The sequence below is a fragment of the Anopheles gambiae genome, chromosome X (assembly GCF_943734735.2).
Source record: "Anopheles gambiae chromosome X, idAnoGambNW_F1_1, whole genome shotgun sequence".
In the NCBI taxonomy this organism is placed as follows: domain Eukaryota; kingdom Metazoa; phylum Arthropoda; class Insecta; order Diptera; family Culicidae; genus Anopheles; species Anopheles gambiae.
The window spans coordinates 10,244,473-10,269,579 of record NC_064600.1 but is presented as its reverse complement, the minus strand read 5'-3'; the positions used below and the strand labels follow the sequence as shown (position 1 = coordinate 10,269,579).

Sequence of the window (25,107 nt, the reverse complement as noted above, 5' to 3'; positions counted from 1 at the left end):
CAAACAAGGGTAACACTTTTATTTGCATCGGAGTACAGAACTGGACAGCTTGCTGACCACTTAATCACTGCAATCCATGTAATTTGTTCCATGCTTGCACCGACTTTTTTTTTACTTTAAAACAGTTTTAAGGCCTATTTATGTTTTTCATCTAGATAATTTCTTGTATTTTAGTTCATCTGCGAACATTTTATGCATTTAGATTCACTTAAATAATAGTTTTTAAAATACAAAGCTTCTCAAATAATGAGTACATCGCCATGAACGTACTGTAAGAGCACTGACTCAACATTTAAAAAAACATCTGTTTACGTTTATCGCTATGGTATTGTTTCCACGCATCGTAATCATCAAGATCAAGCTCAATTTTTCGCAGAAATAGAACATTTTCACCGTCTTTATTGGTAGAAAAATACTTTCCGAAAAATTAGTACGATTTCGCACCCTATCAAGAATCGTTTTCGTTGTTGTTTGTGTTTTTTTTGTTGTTTGAGTTGTTGCAAAATGTGACACAACACTATTTTAACATTGGAATTGGCAATTGGAATATGAATTAAACGAGCTATTGTTAACTGGTGCTCAGCTTTTCTATTGTGTCTTCACCTATTTGTCATTGCAAGATTGATTTTCCTTGGAGTTTTGTCTGATAGTCCACTATTTTTGACATTTTTCATTATCTAGCCGACTTGAAAGATGTTTGAACCGTCTTCACGGTTGTAATTTGGAATAGTTAACTCTATAATATTATTTTTTGCATTAAACCTTATTTTCGTGCGCCAGATTAGTCCAATGCTGGTAGTCTAACAAAAAAACTAAAATCAATTTTGCTTCGTTTTGAGGAACATTTCATCCCTGATGAATATTAATATAAACTGATTCAGCACCTAAACGAAATCCCGAAAATCATACCGAAAGCAGTTTTTACCCGGTGATGCTATTTTAATCTAGCACCTCTTTTGAGGAGTATTGCGGCATAATTGATAAATATGCCACTTTGATAAATTAATATGCTTGAAAGGTGTAAAATAGGGTTATTTTATGATTCTGATTTTGATCTGATGATTTTATGATTTATGAGGTTTTTATAGTATCTTTATCGGTGTGATAGCTCAACAATTATTTCCAAAATAAACATGTTGGTGGTATTTTAATTTCACGCAGTGTAGTGCTGCAATTGTTAAACATAAGTAAAACACCAGCACCTAGCAAAATTGGTGGATCTAATGGTAGGTAGAATATATCTTGATGATGAGATTCACTTATGTAATAGACATTAATTAGCTACTCTTCGCAATGAATGACTTGCTTTCCGGTACTCTTTACTTATACGTCACTAAAAGGACGAAGAAGCGATCTATTTCAATTTTAACGTTACTAACTACTCTCCCCAGCTACAGTAACAAATGCATCCTCTGTTTGTTGCATCGGGAAACGAAAAAAAAACATTATATGGTTGCCGAATGCGAACCCTGTAATAGGATATCCAAGCAACTACGATCGTTCCTCACTACCAGGAAGCTGGAAGCTATTGTTTTGCCTGAGCATCTCCTAGCTATGGCGACTGAAGCCTGCCCCTCCAAAAGCACACCATTTGTTTGCTGGCCTTGCCATGGCGGTTGAAGCCACTGGGCAGAGGCAAATGTCTTCCCCAGGGTGGATGGTGTGCATCTGCAGGGTAGAATATTAATGAGCAGTGAGCGGCTGGCTGAAAGGTGCATTTGCTCACAGACATGTGTGCGTGTGTGTGTGTGTGTGGTTTTAAACCAAAACCCTCTGAGGAAGCAACAACAAAAAAACCCGCTCGCTTCTACGGTAAAACTTTAATGAGCAGCACCGGTTCAGATCCCGGTGCTGGAGCTTCCGAAATGCAACGTCGAAGAAAGCGTCGAACACAGATACCAAACGTCAACCTGAGTGCTGCCCAATTCCCGCTAGATGGCGCCGTACCTACGCCTGCCACGGCTGACAGGGAACGATCCGTTTGCACCATCGTACGTACAGCTACCTAGCCGTAGCTGACAATTTTAATTTACGAACCATCGGGGAAGCGCCCGTGTAAATAATTGATGTATCGTTCGGTGCGGTCAAATGCACACAGCTCCGGGTTTTCCGGCGCAAAACCATCGATAGGATGCTCTCACATCGGCATCGAGAACCTTTTCCCTTGCATCCAGATAAGGTAGCCAAGGAGCGGACAGAAAAGGTCTGTGGGACGCCGAGGTGCGGTCCACTGCACATCGGTTTCATCCGGTAGCCTTGCCACAGCTTGGGACAGTTTCGGGTCGTTGCTCGTAGAGTGGGTGCAAAACGCATTCGGGCGTACCGTCAACACACTACCGCGCCGCAGCTCGGGCGTTCCCATCGAACCCCGGAAGCAGGATTACCAATTACAGCATCATACTCACCGTCCGTTGCCCGTTGCCATGGAGCAGACGAATCTATACCACACCAACACCGACACCCGTCGTAACCCCGTGCCGGAAATTCCTGTACGAGCGAAATAAATAAATAACCACGGTGTGCCAAAAACGCAAACAGGCAAAACCACTAACACCCTCCAGCCACACTGTCAGTGCTACCGCGTCGTGCTTGAGTGTGCAGACACTTTTCCACAATGTACAATGTAAAATCGTATACAAATTAGTCTATACCATTCGGGGGGAAATAATCTACTGCCCGGCGGACCCATGGACCCAGACACCCAGGAAGGTAGTGCGGACCGCCGCAAAACTTTTAACAACATGTGTACAATGCCGAGCCATTGTCTACCCCGTTTCTCGCTTCACCTACTCTTGCTACCCATTTGTTCACACATTTGTTTCAACCCAGAGGAGATTTTTATTTTGCGTGCGTAATACTACAGTAATACTTCATATGCAGTGGATAAGCGCGTCCTTACTGCTTCGCACTTATAGCGGACAGTATGGTGTCGATGAAGTTGGTCTCGCTAAGCGCTCGGACCAGCCGCTGGAGAGTGCTTGGGTGGATCGCTTTCTTGCTGACGGATGGATCGTTTGCTTTCCCGTCCGTGCCGGTTGCTTCCGTGGCCAGCGTGCTGGAAGTTCTGGACGGAGTCGACATCTCTTGAGGCTGTGCTGTGAGGTCTTCTTGGGGGGATTCAGAGTTGTTTGCAGTTTCTGCAGCTGGTGCGTTGGACTTCTCGCTATCTTGAGATTGAGCAGCTTCCAGATTGGGTGGTTGCAGAAGTTCATCTTCTGAATTATCAGCGCTCTTTGGTGCTTCAGGTGCGCGAGTATTGAAAGGTTCGGAAAGACTCGACTCATCCTTAACTTCAGATTGACCAGAACTTGCATCCAGGTTAGTTGGTTGGAGAAGCTCATCGTTGGACTTATCAGCACTCTTTGATACTACAGGTACGAGAGTATTAGTAGCTGCTGAAGGACTCGACTCATCCTTAGCTTCAGATTGAGCGACACTTGCATCCAGATATGGTAATGGTAGAAGCTCATCGTCAGAAGTATCAACGCTCCTTGGTACTTCAGGTACGAGAGTATTAGAAGGACTCGACTCATCCTTAGCCTCAGATTTTCCAGGCTGCAGAGAGGGCTCTGTATCTTCAGCTACAACTGTGCGAGATGTTTCGGCCTGGGGCGACTTCTCGCTATCTTCAAGCTGGGTAGCACCTGCCTTTGATTGGAGCAGATCGTGAGTGGAGCTGTTGGGATCTGCTTCTACCAACGGAATGGCAGCCTCTTCAGCTTCTCCAGTACTCCTCTTATGTTGATCAACTCCCTCCTTAGGTGGGTCAGAGCTCTCTGCACCTTCAGGCTCAACTACACCAGAAGCTTCCGATAGAGTCAACTGCTCACTGTCTTCAGATTGTGCCGTACTTGCTTTAGCGAGCGACTCCTGAACGGAATCCTTTGCATCTTCAGCATTCTCTACCTTGGAACTACTTCCACCATCCATAGTAGGTGCCGCGTCTTCAGCTTCCACAACCGTCTCGGCTAGTGGTGCTAGCTCTTGGTCCTGTTCCGCGCTGCTGGCAGCAATATCCGTATCGAACAACGAGATCTGATTGTCTTGCTGTTCTTCAGCCGCATCTGGAAGCGTTTCAACGGTGGGCGTAGGTTCGGCCGCAACCGCCGGAGCATGCACCATGACCAAATCCACAAGCAGCGGGTGGACATCCCTGACGAATCGCGCCGGCTCATTATGACTGCGGCGGTGCGTGTGAATCACTAGAAGAAGAAGTTTGGAAGATGATAAAGGCACGCTGCTCACATTTGGAAGAACGCAGGAACACTTGTGCACTTACGTAGAGCCCCATCCAGCTGGTGTTGAGACACCGAACGTGCCTGAACAGTATGGGTTGCTTTCGGTTCCTTCTCCAACGGTTCCTGAGCCTAGACATAGTATATTGAAGCATGTAGTTCACCATGGCGCAGGTCTTAAAAGTAAAGTCACATACCGTAGAGGCTGCCGATTGCTTCACAGTATTGCCGTTTGTAGTCGTCACCGGCTCCTGCCCGTCTGCCAGCTCCAGTTGGGTCGGTTTAACATCTTTAGGCAGCTGCTCTTCCTCATCCTGCGAGGACGAGCCTTCTGACGATTTCGACCCATCTTCAACGGTCGCATCCACGGCGTACAGCTCCGGCGCTACGATCACTAATCCACGGAACCGGGGGCTGGATGGATACTTAAACACCTCCGCGTCTTCCTCGGCAGCGGTAATCTCGTTGGGTTCGGCTTCCTGCGGTTCCTCCGTGCTGCTGCTCGCACCAACAACCACCACCTGCTCGCTCTCCTCTGCCAGCGCGTCATCCGAGCTGCCGTACTCCTGCTTGAGCACTTCCCAGAGTTCGCCAAACGCCGGCCACCCGTAGCAGAGCTCGACGGCGTGGGCCGCCACGACGCACGTGTCCGCACCGAGCGCCCGCAAGTCCTCCTCACACCGCTTGGCTTCCTCCGCACGTGCCACCGTCCACTGTTCGGCCGTGTCCGCGTCCATCAGCAGCCGCACCCGGTCACACAGCACCCCGGTCGAGTCAGCGTACAGCCCGAGCCGCAGCACGACGCACCGCAGCAGCGCGGCACCGTTGCCCTGCCGTAGGAAGGTTTCCGTCCTCACGCACGTCTGCAGCTGGCCGTCCTCCACCTGCAGCATCGTGGCACAGTCGCTCACCGCGCGCCGTATCTCCTGCCCGCACGGTGCCACATACGCCGGGTGGGCAATCAGCTCGCCCAGCGCGTCGCTGTAGCACCGGAACGACCAGTACGCGCCGGCACAGCTGTCGGCCGGCGGGGCGGGCAGCTCGGCCACGCAGGCGCGGGCCTGCAGCAGCGAGTCGGCCGGCGCCTGGCGGAAGAAGCGCACCAGCGCCCGCTCGCTCAGCCCGGTCTCGTCGTGCCACCAGCGGGCGTTCAGGCCGATGCAGCGCAGCAGACAGTTGCTGCCGCAGTTCAGCGGGACGGCCGCACTGTCGTACGCGTACAGCGATTGGCGCGAGATGTTCAGGTACCGCAGACACTCCAGGTAGGCCTGGGCGAAGCTCTTTGTGTCGTAACCGTGGCCGGTAGCGGGCGCGCCCAGTATCAGCGCGCACTGGGCGCCCAGCAGCGCTAACAGCAACCAAGCGCGATAAGTCAACATGTTGGCAGCCAGCTGCCCGGCACTGCTCCAGCACCTTGAGCTCCGTGAGGTGGGCCGTGATACTGATGAGGTGGCGCAGCCCGCTTACCACTATTTATAATATGCAGCACAGCAAGGGTCGTTCCGTTTCCGGCTCAAGGTCACTCGATGCCACAAGATCCACCAATCGGACAGACGGCGTGAAGGGGAACGGCAGTTCCGATAGGACACGTTTCACCCTGCGCCCGCAGCTGCTCGTGGGGCAGAGGCACGCACCAGCTACGCCCCAAGTTCCGGCACAAAGGCGCGCTGCTGCTCTGGCGCTGGATCAAATGTCCGGCTGGTCAGCGTGGGCAGACAATTTAACCTTCTGCAACAATACAACACAACTCCGCCAAGTCACAACACTCTGCAGCTCGCGTGGAGTGCTCAGGATCCCCCCAAAAGCGTAGGTCAGTAACGTGATGCAGCCAAACTTCCAAACTTCCCGATCTCATCGCCCCCCCTCGCTCCCTCCGGAAAGAAAGGTCGAGTGAACGACAGACCTACTTCTACCATGCCATTCGGGAGGGAACGGAAAAAACGGAGAAGAACGAGTTCAAGATGCTGCTTTACTTTGTTTGCTGTACGGCGGCGGCGGCGGTGGCGCCGCACCAGCCAAAACGTCGTCTTCTTAAAGCCATTAAATCATCCACACCATCGGCGGTGCATCCCAAGAGCATGTGAGTGGAGCATCCAACAAAAGCGCCATCGCGCCTCCCTGCACAGTCTGCATTAACATTAAAGCATTTTAATGGAAAACTCGAACATATTTGCCCACCATGGGGCATAGAAGGGGGGGGGGGTTGAGGGATGAATGAGATGAGGTTCCCAGCCAGTCATTCAGCCACCTCCTCAAAACCTGCACCGCTTCACCAGCTTGGGTGAAAACTTCTTCCTTTGACGCCGTGCAAGCGCTCACAGCTGAGCAGTTTCCAACTCCAGACAAGAAGTCAGCGAAGAAAGTCCCACACACTCCTGATGCGAAGTCCTGCTGTGTGTTTGTGTGTGTGTGTGTGTATGAAAAGGAGAGTAGAAGCGCACAAGAAGCGTGAGTTACTGAGCAGCTCACCCTACCAAACCGTACACCGGAATAGACACGTCTCGGCAGGGACGGTTCGCGAACCGCGTACCAGAGGTGTATGTGTGTGTGTGTGGGTTGAACTCCGAAAAACTCATCAGACAGACACGGCGGGGAGGGTGGGCGACAGCCGCAGATCGGTGGAATATCACCCTCCCACGGTAGACACCGGAGACCGGAATGGTGCCCCAAAATGTCGGCAAAAACTTTTCCCCGGCAGGCGACTGGGGAAAGGAATGGATGCGAGCGGCAGTGCCTGCCATCCGGTCCACCAGTAAATGCACCAGGACCAGCGACGTGATGTGGGGTTAGACGATTCCATTGAGCGAGCGCAACTACTACCTTGATGGGTGACTCTGATGGTTGAAGGAGCAAGCAAGGAAGAAAGAAAGCGAAAGAGAGAAAGAGAGAGAAGAAAGTGAAATAAGTAGAAGGAGGAGATTCGAGACATTCGCTTTTCCTTGGGTGTGTGTGTGGGTGTACTTGAAAATGTATAAGCCAATCCACCAGCGCTGCTTTCCTTGCGCTAGAATTTCGCCCAAATTCTCTCATACTTCCAGGACATCTGTCAGGCACGACGAGCAGGGTGCTGAGGTCTTGAGGTCAAACGTCTTGCCGAGAAAGAGGAACAGCGCTCTTCGATTATTAGACTTGTTCCTTTCCTATTGCGACCATTTCTGCTCTGCTGGTCTTGTTTATGGTGCTGTTTACATTTGAGCGTGCGTTTTGTGAGTTTTGTGCACTCTTGGATGGAAGACTTTGGCAGGACTTCGCTTTACGAGCGTGTTTGTTTCCTTTCTGGACAATAGATCTCCCCTAATGTCTGAGTGCTAGCAAAGACATACCAACGATATCTATAGCACAAGGCTGAAGTAATCATTCACGTTAGTGGACGTGGAAGTTTGTTTGATGATCCATTCGGATTCGGAAATTCGAATTGTAAATACCGGATTGAAAGTATAGTATTGGGAATGTCATTTGCATAAATTTCGTTACAAAAAATGTTTACACGAAGGATTACATCTCGAAGTTACGAATGTCTGGAGCTCGAAAAGTACTGAATTGAAGAATTCTGAGCTTTATCCATATTTCGTAACCCGAAGTAGTCACAGAGAGCTATGTAGGACAACAGATACTTGCTAACTACGATTTGTGTGCTTTAGTTGCATAATTTATTGAAGGAGCCTTACTTGACTAAAATTGTCTGAAGTTCAAAGATCTGCAAACTAATAATTTTCAAGATCGGCTATGAGGATGGAAGCAAAAAACCCTAAACTACCTAATTCCATACTGAGAGCTTCCCGGAGCATTAACGTAAAACTAAAAGCCCTGCTCCGTGTGCTGCCAGCCCGCAAGCGGTTACGAGATCCTGTGGATGAACAAAAAAAAAACTTCAACAACACCATGCACACCTCGTTACATCGGAACCAGCAAAACATTGCACTCCATCCCGCAATCCCGTTTCGCGAAACCCGCGCCACGACTTACCGCGGATTACGATTTAATCGTCACTCATTGCACTCGGATGCACACGGGTTTTCCCGAGCACACTTCCTCCCACCAATCCCGCCATGCTGCTCCTTCTCCTCAGCCGCGCATACAAATCTTCCCAAACTTCAAACGGGCGCGCTGCAAACCCAAGTGAGTGTGAGCAAAATGTTCACCCTGCCCAGCACCACCCAGATTCTCGCGCGGGAAAATAAAAATTGCTTCTTTGTCACCTCGGCCGCGTGAGCTTCGTTCGTCTGTGTGTGTGTGTGTGTGTGTGTGTGTGTGTGTGTGTGTGTGTGTGTGTGTGTGTGTGTGTATGTTTTGTAGTCTCATTTAGCTTTCGCGTTTGCTTCTACGGCGCGTGTATTCCTAGGCACTGCCCAACATACTGCAACGGAATAGAGTCACCGCTAGCGCTAGAGCAACTACAAACGCCAAACCAGACACACACACATACATGGTGATCCACAAAGTGGAAACAAATATGTGATGAGGGGCATTTAAAAATAAAAACCCACAAATCAACGTTTTTCAGCCACTCGCTGCTTACGTTTTTTTTTTTGTCTTCTGCCTGTTGTCTGCAGTTTGCACAGCTCCAGTCTGGCGTGTCAGTGCATCCGCGAAAAGTGCATCCACGTGGTTGGGCCAGAGTGGCTTTTCCCTCTTCTCTTCCTCCTCTGCCTCACGCTGGTCTGCTCAGTTACCCTGCATAATGCAGAACTGCATATGCACACCGTTTGCGGAGGTGTTTGAGCGTATCATTGGGGACTAAATGGTTCCATTTTTTTTTTTGCTGCTGCTGCTCTTGTTTTGTTGTTGTTGTGCTGTTTCGGCCACTACCGAGCAACCATCCTGCTATTTTTTTTTGCGCTCCACTCTCTCCTGTTCTCTCTTTTCATTGCAGTTTTTTGCTTTGCGTTTTTGCCCTTTGTTTTTCGTGTTTTTTTTTCTCTGTTTCGTTTTGCTCCCTTCCACTCGAACGACAACTGCAGCCTATTGCATGGAACGCTTTGGCTGGCACTTCCTTTGATGATAGAAACTTTAAAGTGACCGATTTTGCTACTTCTATTTACGCTGCCTCCCTTTTTCCCTATGCACGTGTCCCGCGTCCCATCGCAAGCAGCTTTGTGTTTTTCATTTTGTGTTTCGATTCGTTTCGATGCACGCTAAAAATGGCTCAGCCCTTTGGTGTGTGTGTGTGGGTGCTTTTTCCTTTTTTTTCTTTTTTCTTTTTTGCACAACCAAGAGGATGACGTCGATTACCGTCCGGGAGCCCGGGAAAGCAGCAACCGTGCCGTAGGATAAAACCCCCAAACCCGAAAGCGTTCATTATAATGCATCGCGCGCGGTTTAATTATCCGTAAAATATACTTCGATCAACGGGCCGGGGGTAGGGCCGACGCGCGGGCATTTGCCGAAGTGCACCAGCTCGGGTGGAAAAAAAAAAATAATTAACGGGAACGGGCGTGGCGGATGGAGGAGAAAATAAGGTCCAGCTCCCGAGTGGGTGCAAGTTCCCCCCGGTAAAAGTGCGGGCAAGCTGGGGCAAGCGAACTGAACGTCGCATCAACGCCGACAGTGTCGTCCACATTTGCTTGGCTGGATGGTCTGGCCTGGGTGTCAGTTTAAGCATACCAACCAAGGTGCGCTGGCGGTGGGTTAGCATCGTTTCACACTACGGGGAAATTGAGCTCCAAACATTCGGAGATTTCTAGGTACGAAGACATTAGCTCTGGACTGCAACCTACTTCATGCTGAAGTTGAAAGGATGTCGGGATGTACTCTTTTTCTAAAGAAGTTTCATGAAACCTCAAACTTGGTTCTTAGTGCTGTAAAATCTTATACACAATACTCGAATATTTGTGTAGAACGTCTCTGAACAAAATAAAATCCTTCCATGAACATCCTTTGAGAACTACAACTTAGCGAGCTCCCTTTCGTTAGTTATCCGGAATTTCCGTCATGGCGACCGAAGACATGTGTGTGGTTATATTTTTAGGATCTGCCTTCGGATTTAACAATTCTTTCTCAGCTTTTTGCGACAAAATTGTTTGAGTAGAGCTTTTGCATCATATTGGTGCAGAGAATTTCGATGGGAGATGCAGCTGGGGCAAAGCAAACTCTTTTTAGGCCGTCCACAAGGACAGAGGAGGCGTACATTGAGATGGCAAGATGGCGTGGAGGCGTTCGCCATTAAGGTCGGGATAACGAGACCGTGAGCGGTTTCGGACACTGTTGAGGCAGGCCAAGACCGCAAGCTTTTGCAGCTGGGCGATGTTGTACCGGCTCGCGCACTAGGGTGTCATATCCAAAAATTCGCTGAAATTCGCCTAATATGACCACATTGCGTTTAGGAACCATCGCTTACCGTAACGGCTTATCTTCGGCTCGGTTTTCGTTTCCAGCTTCCTTTGGAATTATTGTCTAATAATGCCAAGGTGTTGTAGATGCCGGAAGAGCGTTTGAGATAGAGTTGGACTGATAGAGGTGTCAAATTTTGTACGCTAACTCATGAGATACTATCATTGTAAGTGCAATTGATATTTTGTTAGTGCCTTGGAACTCCTTGCAATATCTTAAAGTATCTGACATCAACTCCAAACACCGCTTTTGATATTTCCAGATTTTCTCACACGAAAGTCATTACTTCAGGATGACCTTGGAGAAGTTCCCACTTTAATGAAACTCAATGTTTTAATTCTTATTTTAATGAGTGATGTAATTCTGCATAACTCTGCTTAGTTTGGTCCCACAAAATATACATCTTTATAAAGCAATATTCATAATCTTGGGCAGATATGATCTTGAATTTCCTTGACGATCCCAGAAACTAACTGTCTTCCTAGTTGACATTGATTAACTGTGCACAATTGTAATGAAACCTCAATGTTTAAGCAACTCCTACCGTTTCTGCAAGGTCTTAATCTACTAAACTTCCAAAGACTTTAGTGTTCTCCTGCTCGCCGGTGAAGCCTAAACATCCTCTACAGACGGAAAAATTGAACTTTATACACACTTGCAACGCTCTGAAGGTTCTTTTGTTTACCGATTGTTTCTAGACAGTCAACTTGCTCAGACCAAAAACTGTTGTTTAAAATGAACCAATAAGCGTAGCGAGTGCAAATTAAATAAGACAATCCCAATTGCTCCTCTAGACCCCCAATGTGCAACCCTTTGTCCTTTCCGGTAAGCAATCTTTTTTCGTCGCTACAATCATCTCTGCCTCCGAACACTTCCTCAGCAAAAGGGGCCGCCAGCAAAGAGTCTGTCCGCCGCTGCTGGTGATTGGCGGAAGCCGTAAGCTGCTACTTCAATTGAACCCACGGTCGTGAGCGCCTGTAATAAATAATGCACCATCAATTCGGGGGCATTTTTTTTTTCGTTTTAGTGCTTTCGCCCGGTTCGCAGTTTCCCATACGCCCGCGGGCACCCGCAGCCAAAGAAAATGGTGCACAGTTTACGACGAAAAATTGTCGCCCATGTTTCGAAGTGTCCAGCATGTGTGGGTGTGTGTGTGTGTGTGTGTGGAAGGCAGCTCGACACACACACACACACACACACAAAGCGTCGAACCATGCTGTAGGTGAAAAACACATCAAATGAATCCGGTACGAATATTTTCGTGTGAGAAATGCGAGAAAACGCTCGCTCATTTATTTACCCCACTTTAGGAGGGTGAAGGAGAGGGGAGGGGATTTTGTGGACTGAAGAGGAAAGCATGAAGGGACGCTCGGGTTGGGGGTAGAAAAACGATGAAGCGTAAGAAAATCCGGACCGGATCGATCGTGTGGGTGTTTCGAGCCATTTTTTTTTTTGTATGTTTTTCCTTTCTTCTGTTGTTGGTCTTGATGCCTTGCCCGGCAGGGCGATAACGTAATGCTGCCGAAGTAAAAGGAGGTCAGCCATAGAACACACACACACACACACACACACACACACATTGCAACAACAAAGCAAGACTAAGAAAAGTAGTGAAGATTTTATTCACACTCACACACGCACACATGGGAAAGAGCGTGCAGAAGCGACGAACCGGCACCGGGGGGGGGGGGGGGGGGGGGTGGGGTGGGTGTGCAATTTTCGGGGGCAGGATTTGAAGAACGGGCCCAGCGACGGAAGAAAGCACGTACCCGATTTTCGTCGAAGACGGCCCGGGCGGGTTACGTGACCTACCGCAAATGTTCTTCCGTTGAGTGTGCGCGGATGCAGCGTGCGACGACACCCTTTCATCAAGGTGAGATAATAGGTCTGGGGGAGGTCAGGAGAAACCAAAGGAAAGGGAGGGGGGGGGCGATCCGGGTGGAATGGTAACAACGAAATAAACCCCTCCAAAAAATAAAGGAAAAAAGGTTACGGGTCGGGTAGAACGCCACCGTCTCGTTTTCGCCTCGGCGAAGGATATTAGAAACCGGGCTTGTTGTTGTTGTTTGGCGGCTTTTGTTGGAGAGCATACTTTTTGTTCAGCTTTTGGGCGCTCCTGTCTTCAAAGTAAGACAACGGTGGAGGGGTTTTTTTTTGTCTGTTGGGTGTAAAGAGAAACACTGCGAGATAAAACGGAAGGATGTGTTCAGCGTCGTCTCGGGAAGGTTTTCCATTAAGATTGGATGTGTTTTTCTTTCTTTTTTTAGAGAATGTTTATTACAAATAGGAGGCAAACCACATTACGAACCGTATAATGGACATCATCAGACCACGTTAACCATCAAGCGTAAATTTAATGTTTCGAAATGATGTGCTCTCCAAGTCATCGTAATCGTTTAATGCCTCTTTTACACGGTAGCAGGGAACGGGTCATTCAAACATATTTAAACCATTTTCGCCGACGCACAAAATCTGCAGTCGATAACCCAATCGACGTTTTCAAGCACGAATTACCGGGGATTCGAGCAAAGTCCCTTAAACTGGAGCCTTAAACTTCCCTTAAACTGCACCAGTTTAGGGAAATTTAGAAAAAAAGTCCTTCAAAACCAAAATGATGTTTCCTATCGTTATAGTGGGTCATGTAGCCATGTCGTACTTAAATATTACCGATTTTTTTTATAAAATAATGTCACACAAAAATAGCTTTTGTTGTTCATCAAAAACCAAAGCTATGAATGTAAAAAGAGCCGGACGGCGATCGTCCATGAATGGGGCCCTTCACGATTCTAGTAAGATTTTTTATGGAGTTTGACAGTTGGTGGCACATAAAACTAGCCTGCAATTTTCAGTCTAGATTATTCTAGCTCCCAAAGCTAGAATTAGATTCGAGTACCTGCTCGAAAAATGGCAATACAAATTGGTGTTAACATTTATCCCAAGGTGCATTAAAGAGATCAGGTGGTGGAATCCAGAATCAAAGTGTTTGTAGTCCTGGTGGTCTCATAGCATGTTTTTATAACCAAATTTGAACATCACTTTTTGACAGGATGGGTAAAAACTTTTGTTCAAACAAGCTTTCTGGAGGCTTGACGAATACTCAAAACACTCTTAAAACTTTCATTCAGAAGCAGAAGCGTTAAAAATCAGCCTTCTAAATTCATACACCTTGGGATAAGCCCACCTGTACATTATACCCACTTTGATAGCTGCTCGAAAACTGCTATACAATGCAAACAGCTGACAGGCTTAAATTTCAGCCTACGAACTTAAAACGGAAAGGGCCCCAGTAGCAGAACGTCTAATTTACGAGCACACCAAATATTCGCACTGTCAACACACTTGATCACACACAAAAAGCAACAATTTCAGGCATATCGAGTACTGATCAAGCAGATATGGAAAAACAATTGCGAACAAATGTTACTTGGGAAGCTTTAGAGCCAAACATTTTTAATGGGGAAAATAATAAAACGATTCCTTTTCAGCACCCAAAAGTGCTCGGTCAGCCCGACACAAACAACAGCAAGTGGCGGCAACCAAAACAGCTTGCAAGTGCTTTTTTTTACTATTGACCTTTCCCTGCTTGAACGTCCCACCGCACAGTGGGTTACCATTAGAGCAATGGGCGGACATTGGATAAGGTGGGTTTTTATTTTCTTCGATTTTTATGTATTATTTGTCTATTTAAAAAAAAATCATATGATCTGAAACATTAAAGCGGGCAGTGTAGTAAAATAATTTGATAATATTTAACACTCGAATGTCAGCAAAATAGGTGATGTGAGTCGTGGCAAGAATAAATTTCATCAACTCAGTTTTACTCGCTCGCACATGCATTGTTAGCGAAAGAGTAAAAAAAAAATGAAACACTGGTATTATTTAAATGCATATAATTTGAAAAGGAGCAGCTAGGGAGAGCTGAACATGTCAGGATATTTTAACAATATATTGATTCAAAAACTTGCTTGAAAAGTTTCAGGAGATGTAAAAGAACACAGGAAACATAATGCGTAGTCTCTAAGTTATTAACAGATTAAAATTTTCCGACTTTTTTTTAACATATTTGAAAAAATCGTCGTCGTTGCCACTAAACTGTGACTGTAGCTCATCTATTTTTGGCTTTAAGGCACCAATATTTGACATAAATCGTGGCATAGTGTTTGCCTCGAAAGCATCAATTTTTAACTGTAAGTGAATTGTTTTGCTTACAAAATTGAACATAATGTCTGAATCTGTGTGTTCCAAAGCTATTGATGTGATGTTAAGTAGCTAACCATTTGATTGACAGTATTTTAACTTTAACATTTTAATTCCCAATTTCGAAGGATTTAATGGAGTAAAAAATGGCACGTGTTTTCATATGTAAACAATGGTTTTAAAAATATTTAATTTCATTAGATTTTTTAAACAAAAAAATCAAACATGTAATTTTGTAGTGTTTTTAACGTCATATAACTGTTGACATAATTCTAAAATATTATTATAAATTATTATAAAATATTATAAAACAAAACTTTCAACAACACTACACGAAAGAAGCGAAAAGAAACCTTTTAAAAAAATATGTGTTAATTTCCATAATTGTTTGTTTTAATATAATTAAAATTGAAGACTTTCAATTATTTCATCGGCAATACAAATTTTACACATTTCACCAATTCAAATATTCTTAACTCTCAAGCTAATGGATGAAAAGGAGTTAAATATTGCATTTATACTAAATAAGTGTTCTACTTTCAATAAATTCTACTTGTTATTCATCGTTTGGAATACAACTTTTTGAGCGCAATGTCCACCGTTAGACTACCGTGCACCGTCTTGCCTGGCTACAAATGCAGTGTTTGGCGCCGGAATTACGCAAAGCACAGCAACGCACGTTGCACACAACAACAAGAATAGCAAAAAAACACACACACACGCCCGATAACACAATCTCGTACAGCACGTGGCGCGTGCTGCGCTGCTAATACGCGGCGTACGCATACGCGGCGTTGCTACTTAATTGATTGATTAATGGGCAGCAGCTTCCATGTTAACAAGGGCCACATACACACACGCACACTTGTTCCAAGGGGCAAAGGGCCTACCATGCCATCCCTACCCACCGGCATGTCCGGCGTCGCATTCCAGCGGCAGGAAGCGGCGGTAATACGCGACCGTGTACGCAGCAGAAAGAGCAAACAAAGTAATGAAATAAAGAGCAAAAAAAAACACACACACACACCGGGAGTGTTTGCGGCTATTAATTGTACACAGCTCCATTTTACCCTCCCCTTCTCCCGCCCGTTCCAGGCATTACACCTTAATGTGTGTGTAGTTTAAATGTTTCAATTAACTCAACAATATAATTAACCGACGCACGCGCGCGCCCTTTTGCAACGCACGCCCTTTTCTCTTTCTCTCTCCGCATACTAGGGTTGTTTGTCATATTTGGCTTCACACTACGTGCCAATCCATTTGATCGTTTGCTTCTGCCACTCGGGAAGGGGTCCCAGTTCCGGCCCGGAGCGTCTCGATGCGTCTCGTACGAGATAGCAGCGAGACGAAATTGCAACAAAACAATCAAGATCGGCCACCAACCTGGGCTGCGTTTGTATGTGTGTGTGTGTGTGTGTGTGTGTGTGTGTGTGTGTGTGTGTGTGCATAAATGATAGAACATAAGCAAGCATAATGTTAGCAGTAAATTGAATCTTTGCTCTACTTTGGTAATAGCAACACAAACGCAAAAATGAGCCACCCGTAAGTAGTTAGCAGCAGTTTCGTTCGCTTTGCAATCTTCGTCTGCTGATGCGTCGAACGCTACCGCGTGCGTGCCTCAGTGCGCGGTTTGATAGTGTTTCACCCTGCTTCCCCTTTCTACCATCCCCTTTGTTTTCGGTGTTTATTACCAACAAAACCCGACCCCCACCCCCCTCCTCCCCTACCCCGACGTGTTGGTATTTCGGATGGGGGCCCCGGTTTATCATTATTTCACCTGTAGCGCAAATAATTGACGCCACACCATAATTAATGCTCCGGCGCCTCCTCGGCGTTCCTCGGGGCGCGTGAGTGCGTTCAATTTCTGCACAGTGCACGTGGTGGTGTGGTCATGGTGTGGTCATCTACATTCTGCTGCTGCAACGGGAAGATGCCTTTCGCTTTTCCGATGCCCGATTCACACGCAACGCACTCTCCGGGGCTACCAAACTGCCCGGACAGAACGTACGCATGGTGTTTTATGGTGCGTGAGAGAGAGAGAGAGAGAGAGAGAGAGAGAGAGAGAGAGAGAGAGAAACAGTAAGAGAGACAGCTCGATGGTTAGACTAATTTATGGTAATTGAAAATGAATGTCGGCTGGATCCGATTCAGTGCACGATACGGTAGCAGCATTGTCGTTGCCTTTGCTTTTCTTGTACAGGACAGGATGAATTCTAAGCAGCTTCACCACGCAGAAGAATCAGTGTCACAGTGTTGAGTTTCTTACGAAAAACCACAGTGTTCTATTAGCGTGTGATTATATAATTAGTGCCATCACTGCTCAAAACCTGCAATTTTTGTAACTACCAAGATGTTCATCAAACATGTTGACTTCATTGTAAGTGAAGAAGTATCTGATCAGCGTCTTCAGATGCTCCATCGACCGGTCAACAGACCGTGATCCGAATAGTGGGATATAAGGTCCCATTTCAGTGTTAAGAAGTGTATTTTTTACAAGATTTTGCAAGACATTCGTCGTTTGTTGGCTACAGTTCATATGGCACGCATTTTTTTACCTTTTGATTCATTCCGGTTATTTTTAATCGGCCGAAAATAACTTCCTCAAGTGCTCCAAGTACCTGCTTGATGTGTTTGTGCAATATCTTCATCTGGCATTTAGTGTCTTGTAATACATCCTCTAATTTTCAAAGTGGCCTCTTAGTTGGCAAAAATCTGGAGTCGACTCCGATCCGACTCCGAAAATGTTGAAACCGATTCCGGAAGGTCCGTCCAGTATTATCCGGAGTCGTCCGAAATCGCCCGGAGTCGTCTAAAATCACCCGGAGTCGTCCCAAACATTCTGGGTCGTCTAAAGTCGTCCAGAGTCGACAGAAATCAGCCGGAGTCGGTCGAGTTCGACCGAGATCAGGGCCGTCAGTCAAACGTTCAGCACAGTTTCAAAAGTGCATGCCCAAAGCGATAGGAGAAAAAAAATCACTTCGAAAATGAATGCCTCCGGTCGACTCCAACTCCGGCTGACTCCGGATCACTTCGGACGACTCTGAACTTCCACGCGACTCCAACACTGCTTTACTACAGCCGACTCTGGACGACTTCGGCAGAATCCGGACGACTCCGGACGACTCCAAGCGGCTCTGGATGACTCTGGACGACGTCTCCGACTCCGCTTTCAGATGATTTGCTCTCCGGACGACTCCAATTCCAGATGACTCTAGCTCCAACTCTGACTCAGCTGCCCGAAGACTCCAACTCCGAACGACTCCAACGATTCCGACTCCGGGTGGACCTAGTGATTCCAATTTTGTCGTAGTCGAAATCGAACTAACAATGTCCGCAGTCGGATCAGAGCCGTGGGTGCGCTCCAGAAAGCTCACCGCTAAAGATGACATTTCTAAATAAAACAGCTGTCTCTTGCACAGGAGCGGATTAAGCAGTACGCAGACTAAGTGGCTGCGTGGGGCCCCCAGGGTTTGAGGCGGACCCGAAAAAATGAACTCAACCCCCGCTCACAAAAATATTTGCATCTCAATCATTCTCTGGTTTAGAATTCCCCGTACAATTGCTCGATCGATACATCAGTAAGGTCTATATTGACTGCTTAGGGCCACCACGCGTGTTAAGCAGCCCCTGCTGATGAATCTTTTCTCCTTTAGAACCACTGACCTTAATACCCCCTTTTTATTTTACAGTACATCAATAAAAGGAACTCGAGACGTGTAGATTTCTTCCTTCAGCTCGATGATGTTTGCCTGTATTAATGTTTCCGTGCTGACATATTCATTCTTTGTTTTTACGGTTCTTCCCATCCACTTCATACCTCGTAATGCTCCAATACTGGTAGTGCTCAACATTCCGATCCACTTCCATTCTGCACAGATAGTTCAATAACAATTACGAGCTGCTTGATTAAAATTACTGCTGAAGATTCGCTCGCTCGCTCAGCGCCAAAAGCGAATGAACCGAAACTGCACAACAGACCAAAAAGAGGAACTGAAGGATGCTTTACTAGCTGAACTTAAAAAGGCCCGTAATGCAGCACTTAATATTGGGAGCAATGGAAGATGCCATGGAGAGGCAAGTTTTATGTTTATGGTCGCATTCCTCTCCAGAATTGCTTGATTTCATTTACCGGATAACCCTTCAAGATAACAACATACATTCAATCACCACATGTCACAGGATGGTTTGAATTGTGGGGGCTTTCAAGAGCTAAATTCAACCCTATCAATTAATTTTTCAACATACTTCAATGCTGTTTTGTCGCTGACAACTCAAACCTCAACATCCGAACCGATCGCGTCGGAATCGGACAAGCTCTTCGGTACATTCGTGGCTCCACGTTATTGCCACTGCAATATATTCCAGCAACTACAGGGCCACAGCACATCATCGGTCATCTTCTCTCGGTCCAACACGCTGCCACTGCCAGCCGTGTCGGTTCCCTCTTCCCAGGAACCATCTAACTCCGGACTTCAGCCATCCATCAATCCAGCGCAGTGCCGAAGATGTCCGGCAGAACGACAAACGGCTACAAACATAAAACCCCTCTTTACATTAGACGATCGAGCGCACAGTGGGACAGGGATACAGGTATGCAAATTTTATTACATTTTAATTTACATACATGTACAATCTGCAGCAACCACCAAAACAACAACAAAAAACCTTAGGCGCACGGCACAAAAACTGGGCAGCTGTTTCGCATGCTTCGCTGGTCGGTTGCCTGGCTACCGCCACCTTTTAGGGATAGCGTTGGAAAAATGCGCTTCCCGACCTGTTACTTCACGGTCACGGTGCTCACGTTGCCCACCACACACACACACACGCTGGGGGAGAGTTGTGCTTTCAGCACAACCGAACCGAAAGGCTAGCCGGCCCTTTCCGCGCGCGCTTAGCTGTTAGCCAAAAAATTAGTTTTTCATGTTTTTGTTTTGGTGGGGTTTGTTTTTTGTTTTTTTTTTTTAATTTCATTTTTGCGTGTTACGTCTGCGTAGACATACGAGTTTTGTGGCTTGTCAGTCGGCGTGGGACACACGGGTAAACATAATGTGTATGGTTGCATATCTTGCTGCGGAAATCAAGTGCCTCGGTGTCTGCCCGGAATGTGCCCTCCCCATCGCAAGCGCAGCACAGCAAAAGCAGACGAGGCTTAGAATGGGTTTAGGCCGACTGGTGCGGTTGCTTTTAATGCATTTGTTTTTCGGCAATTCAGCGCACTGGAACTAAAAACAAGACAGCAAACATGGGGTCGACTGTCATTGCTGTGCAAGACAACACAAGTTTTCCCGTTTTTTCGCTGACCTCTTCCCAGACGACAACGTCAGACAACGGGGCCCACAGGGAAAGCTCTCGGTGCTCTTCCCGGCGGGACACAATTGATTGATCTCTTCCCTCTTCTCAGAGAAGAACAGAAGGAGAGCATATGTTGCCCGTCACAAACACAAACATCAGACAATACGGTTTCTATCCCTAGGCTCGGTTTTTTTTTGTGCAGACGATGTATGTAAATTAATTAGAAACTTGCGCAAACATAACGTACGACCCGATACTGGAAAATGGAAAGGCGAAGTACCGGTATGCCCAAGAAACATTTCCTGTGCCATTTAGACTTAAAGATAATCTAAAGAATGCTAAGCCACATAGTTGTAATGTGTCTTTTGCAGAAACTAAACAGCCTTTTTAATTGTAACGTCTTTAAAACGTTCTAAAGACACTTGTAAGATTGTGCGATAAAACTAAAACTGCGGTTTTTTAATTGTTTAATGAATTGTTTAATTATGTATTTATCGTGCAATGGATAACAGTGATCCGTGTGAATGTTCTTAAGTCCGGATAACAGTGATCCGTGTGAATGTTCTTAAGTCTAATATTAGTTTAAAATAAGTATAAAGATCAACTTAATAACTCGTTTCGAAGGCGGTTTTTAAAGGATTGCACTGAGGTTCCAAAATCAAAGAAATGTAGAACTTCATTAAACACCCTAATTTTGGAGTTGAGGGGGTATCTCGAGTAATCACCTCCTCCGTTTGCTGGTTAAATGACAGCTTTGAATCAAGTATGACACCGAGATCCTTCATAGCATTAGTGCGTTCTATTGGTAAACCGTTAAGCAGGTGTTCCTAATGTCTCATGCTCGTGTGAATGAAATGACTCGACATTTTTCAATGCAGAGACTCAGGCAGTAGGTATTGTCGTAGCTCGGATTGGTCTGTGTCATTCTTTATCGTCATGTAGATTTTAATGTCATCTGCGGACATTAAATGATTCGCTGCTGGTACTACATAAGATAGGTCGTTGATGAACAGTACGAACAGTAATGGACCCAGGTTGCTACCTTGTGGCACACCAGATGATGCAATGAAGCACCTTGAATGCCACCGTTGGAAAGATACAGCATACGATCGATTGACAAGGTACGATTCTATCCAGCATATTAAATTTCGCCCAAGTCCCACCTTATTAATCTTGGCTAAAAGGATGTTGTGATCGATACTGTCAACAGCAGCCTTTAAATTGTGTTGTTGAGGGCTAATATAGTGGTATGAAACCGTGAGTAAACTTGTTTGGATCACTTTCTCAAAAACTTTGGCTCCAGCACTGAGTGATGTTATGCCTCCATCGTTGGCTGCTTGTTCCTTGTCACCTTTTTCAAAAATGGGGACAATCCATGAGCTCTTCCAAATAGAAGGGAATTATTCTAGTTGCAGTGAAAAACTAAAAATTGTGGTGAAGATCGGCGCAACGGACTCTCAGCATCGGCTGAGAATGATGGCTGGAATACCATCTGGGCCAGGACTTACTGCTTTGGGCACATTTAGTACAGCTTCTAGCGATATTTTAGTTAAATTAAGGTCGATAACACCATTAGTAGTATTAATTAAAGCGTTAGTGATAATATTTTCATCAGTAGTTGAGATTTGGGGTATGCCTCCTCCAATCTACACGCAACTATGTCACAAATATCTAAGGCAGTTGATCCAGCTCGGTCATTGTGGGAAATCGATTTAGGTGTCACATTATTATTGTGTTTCTTACGAAAACTCCAGAGAGCTTTGGGCCTTTTAATGAAATTCTTCTCCAACCGAGACAAGTTTGTTGGTTGATTTTAACCATTCTGTCAATGTAATCTTAAGCACGCGTTAATGTTTTTCATTTAAAACTAAGACGGCATGATGTGTCTTTTGGACATCTTGCACGCGGTGAATAACAATGTTTACCTTTGAGAGTGACTTGGAAAGCCCTGTATTATTTGCCCATGAAGGAAGGTAACTCGGGAACAGACTGTACTTGGAAAAAGAATTAAATCTCAAATACTCCGATAAGACTAATAAGATAAGACAGTTTGTGTTAAACGTTAATATTCTGCACAAGTGCTGCCAAAAGCTGTTTACTGGGTTTTAAGTTTTTTTTTGTTTCCTGAATTTAATTTTTTGATTGTTTTGAGCTACTTATTGGCATTACTCAAACATTTATGAAATAAAACGAATAAATAATTGCAGTGAAACGCTAAATAAATCATGGGTTAAATGAGAATAGTAGAGCTGGTAGTAAACACTAATTCGTGCAACGAACCTTAAAAATTTGGAACCAAAAATCTGTAGGAAACCAAAATAATGGGAAACCCTGTATAATGATATGAACTCCAGGGAATACATCTCAAATGGCCTCTTAGTGTGATTAAAAAGTCCGTATGATCTTAGGCCAGGGGTCTTCAAACTACGGCCCCCGAGAGCCTATAACGCGACCCGCAATGACTTTGTACAGACTAAAGAAAAAAGCGGTTATTTTAATCAAAATTTAAAACTATACTTTTTAATTCGAAAATAAAGCTTCAATTATTGAACAAGTGTACAATTTTGCTACATTCAATAAGTATTTTCTTGTAAAAATGGGATTGAAACATACATCCATCAACTAAAAGTAACGTCAAAATGGCCCTCAAAAACGATATTTATGAAGCAATGCGGCCCGCGAAGTGAAAAAGTTTGGAGACCTCTGTCTTAAGCCAATGGGATCCATTTTTATTGGCATCATGGTCGATTGGTTGCTCCAATATGTGTCCGCCATGTCGAAATATTCGTTAAAACTGAAAATTAGCATGCATTTTTGCTCATACTCGAGCGATTCCATCAGAGAAATGTTATGATGACATTTTGCCATTAATCTCAAACATTATTTTAACACCCCTTTTCTGTGGACCCTTTTGTGAGCTTTATTGTAGTCTTATTAGGCCACACAGGACCAACAAATTAAAAAAAGAAACCTCAACGAAATAATCGTAATAATATTGTTCAAACTATGGTTAGATTGCAAATGTTCTTTGGGCAGTGGTACAGCTGAGGTGAACCTGTACCATGCCGTACGCTCCCAACGGCCGGTAACGGCAAAACGGTCGTCTCTTTTGCCTCACGCCCTACGCCACTGTCCGCACCTCGTCTGCACCTGTTTGAGGACCATTTGCTCCAGGGGAAAACACTTTCCAGCCTGCACTGGACTTGTCCAATAATTGAAACGTACATGTTGCATGAAGCAGTGCGGCAAAGGGAGGAAAGCGGGGCTTTCGAAACGGGCGTGATGAGCCGCCGTGTGATGAGGCGGCCAGGCCCACTGGACGGGATCGCTATAATTCATGAAGCGATCAAATTATTATAAACGCAGCAACAAAATGAATGAACACACACGCACACACACACACACACACATAGCTACACATCTACACGGCTCGTTGGCTGTCCATTCGTTGATGGATGGAGGTGGATGGATGTAGTTGTACGGTGTGAAAATGGGCACCCCCATACGATGCACCTCATTTTCCACGGATTGCCTCTGATCGCGCTGCTGCGGAAGGAAATGGAGAAGAGGGATGAAAGAGAGGCACTAGTCGCGTCACGCTCGTTTGCAGCACAGTCTTCAAGCTCCACATTATTGAGAGACCTCGGTAAAAAAGAAAACAGGAGGGAAGCGGCCCGGGCAGTCTCCCGTCCGACCGAATCTTTGACCTTCCCCGAAAGTAGCCCGTTCCGTTCCGTTCCACCTCCTGAATAGTGGGGAAGTTTGACCTGGAAGGAGGGGGGGGAGGGGGCGGACCCGTAGTCCCGGTGCAGGGAGCCTCGGTGCGATGTAGCGTGAACCGTGAAGATGATCTCCGTGTCTGTCGCCCTTCATCTTTACGTTCTCCGTCGTAAGGTCTGGTTGGTCGCAAGAACACTCGTAATTCTAATGCCCCTTTTTTGAAGCACCTCGTTATTTTAGCGAAGGTCATTAAATTACGATTGAACTACACCAGCGTTTTTAATCAATATCGTTTCGAGCAGCAATTGTGTACCACAGCACAAAGATAAATCAAACCCCTCCGAACAACATAAACAAAACGCCAGTATTCGCTCAACGCAGCGCAAACGGAGCAAACAACCAAAAGCCCAGGAGTTTATGGAGAAGCGACACACACAAAAAAAAACGGAAGGGATGGTAATGGGTGAGTCAACTTTCCGGTCACACGTTCCCGAAGCAGTGCAGCTAGGAATGGGGACCGCCAGGGCCGTTGGGGAAGTAGTGGTTTATATTTCGTTTCAATTTTGGGCAGCTTCGGTCTTTTTTTTTCTTTTCGGTCGGGCAGGGGGCGCTGAGGATGGCCACACCGTGTGGCGGCCGCGCCGAGAATCAATACTTTCGTCTGGTCGTTGTCCTTTGTGTGCCGCTTGGGAGAACGCCGGTTCCAAAGTCCCGGAAAAGGCTTGACAGCAGCCCGCGAAAGCAAGAGGCAACACCGAAAACTACGATAACTAAACCCCACCTGGAAAGTGGATTGGAACATTTTCGAGAGAAGAGGGGGGGGGGGGGGCGGCACAAACGGGACATCGATGGGCACAGGTTTGCAAAGTTTTGTGAAAATATTGAATAAAACAAAAATAAACAAGTAATTTTTAACCATCCATAAATGACGTAACGAAAGGGTCGAAATTTTCCCACCAACTTTGGATTCTTCGAATGACGAAATAGAACGCTGGGAGAGTCTCGACCATAGTGAACCTCTGAATACGCAGTAAAGTATAAAATTAGAATTGACTCATATATGAGTCGGTTATAGGGCTGTACAACCAAATTTTAAGGGTTCCCTTTACTCTCTGAGGTGTACGCCGAAATTATTGGCTTCGTAACCCAATTCGAACGGGGAACTAATGACGACTCATTAAGAGACCAAATACAAAAACCAAACACTAGTTCAGAAATTGAACATGACTTCATGCAGATCCTGGACCTTATAGTGAACCTATACCGGTAACTCCCAATTTTATTTTGTCCTTGGAACTGTATCAGAACCTGTGCAGGATTTGGTTCGGGTTTG

The 25,107-nt window shown here is 45.8% G+C and overlaps 2 protein-coding genes across 2 annotated transcripts; both read right to left on the bottom strand.

The window, feature by feature from the left end:
• Positions 1-2,889: 2,889 nt before the first annotated feature.
• LOC133390928 (enolase-phosphatase E1-like) lies at positions 2,890-4,193 on the bottom strand. The gene has a single exon (XM_061655587.1). The coding sequence runs from the start codon at positions 4,120-4,122 to the stop codon at positions 2,896-2,898; it is 1,227 nt and encodes a 408-aa protein (XP_061511571.1). The 5' UTR covers positions 4,123-4,193; the 3' UTR covers positions 2,890-2,895.
• Positions 4,194-4,241: 48 nt separating this feature from the next.
• On the bottom strand, positions 4,242-5,998 carry LOC4576136 (general odorant-binding protein 45). The gene is made up of 2 exons (XM_061642219.1): positions 4,433-5,998; positions 4,242-4,361 (listed from the first exon to the last, which is right to left on the bottom strand). Exons 1-2 carry the CDS (start codon positions 5,612-5,614, stop codon positions 4,242-4,244), a joined length of 1,302 nt encoding a protein of 433 aa, XP_061498203.1. The 5' UTR covers positions 5,615-5,998.
• Between the last annotated feature and the right edge of the window lie 19,109 nt (positions 5,999-25,107).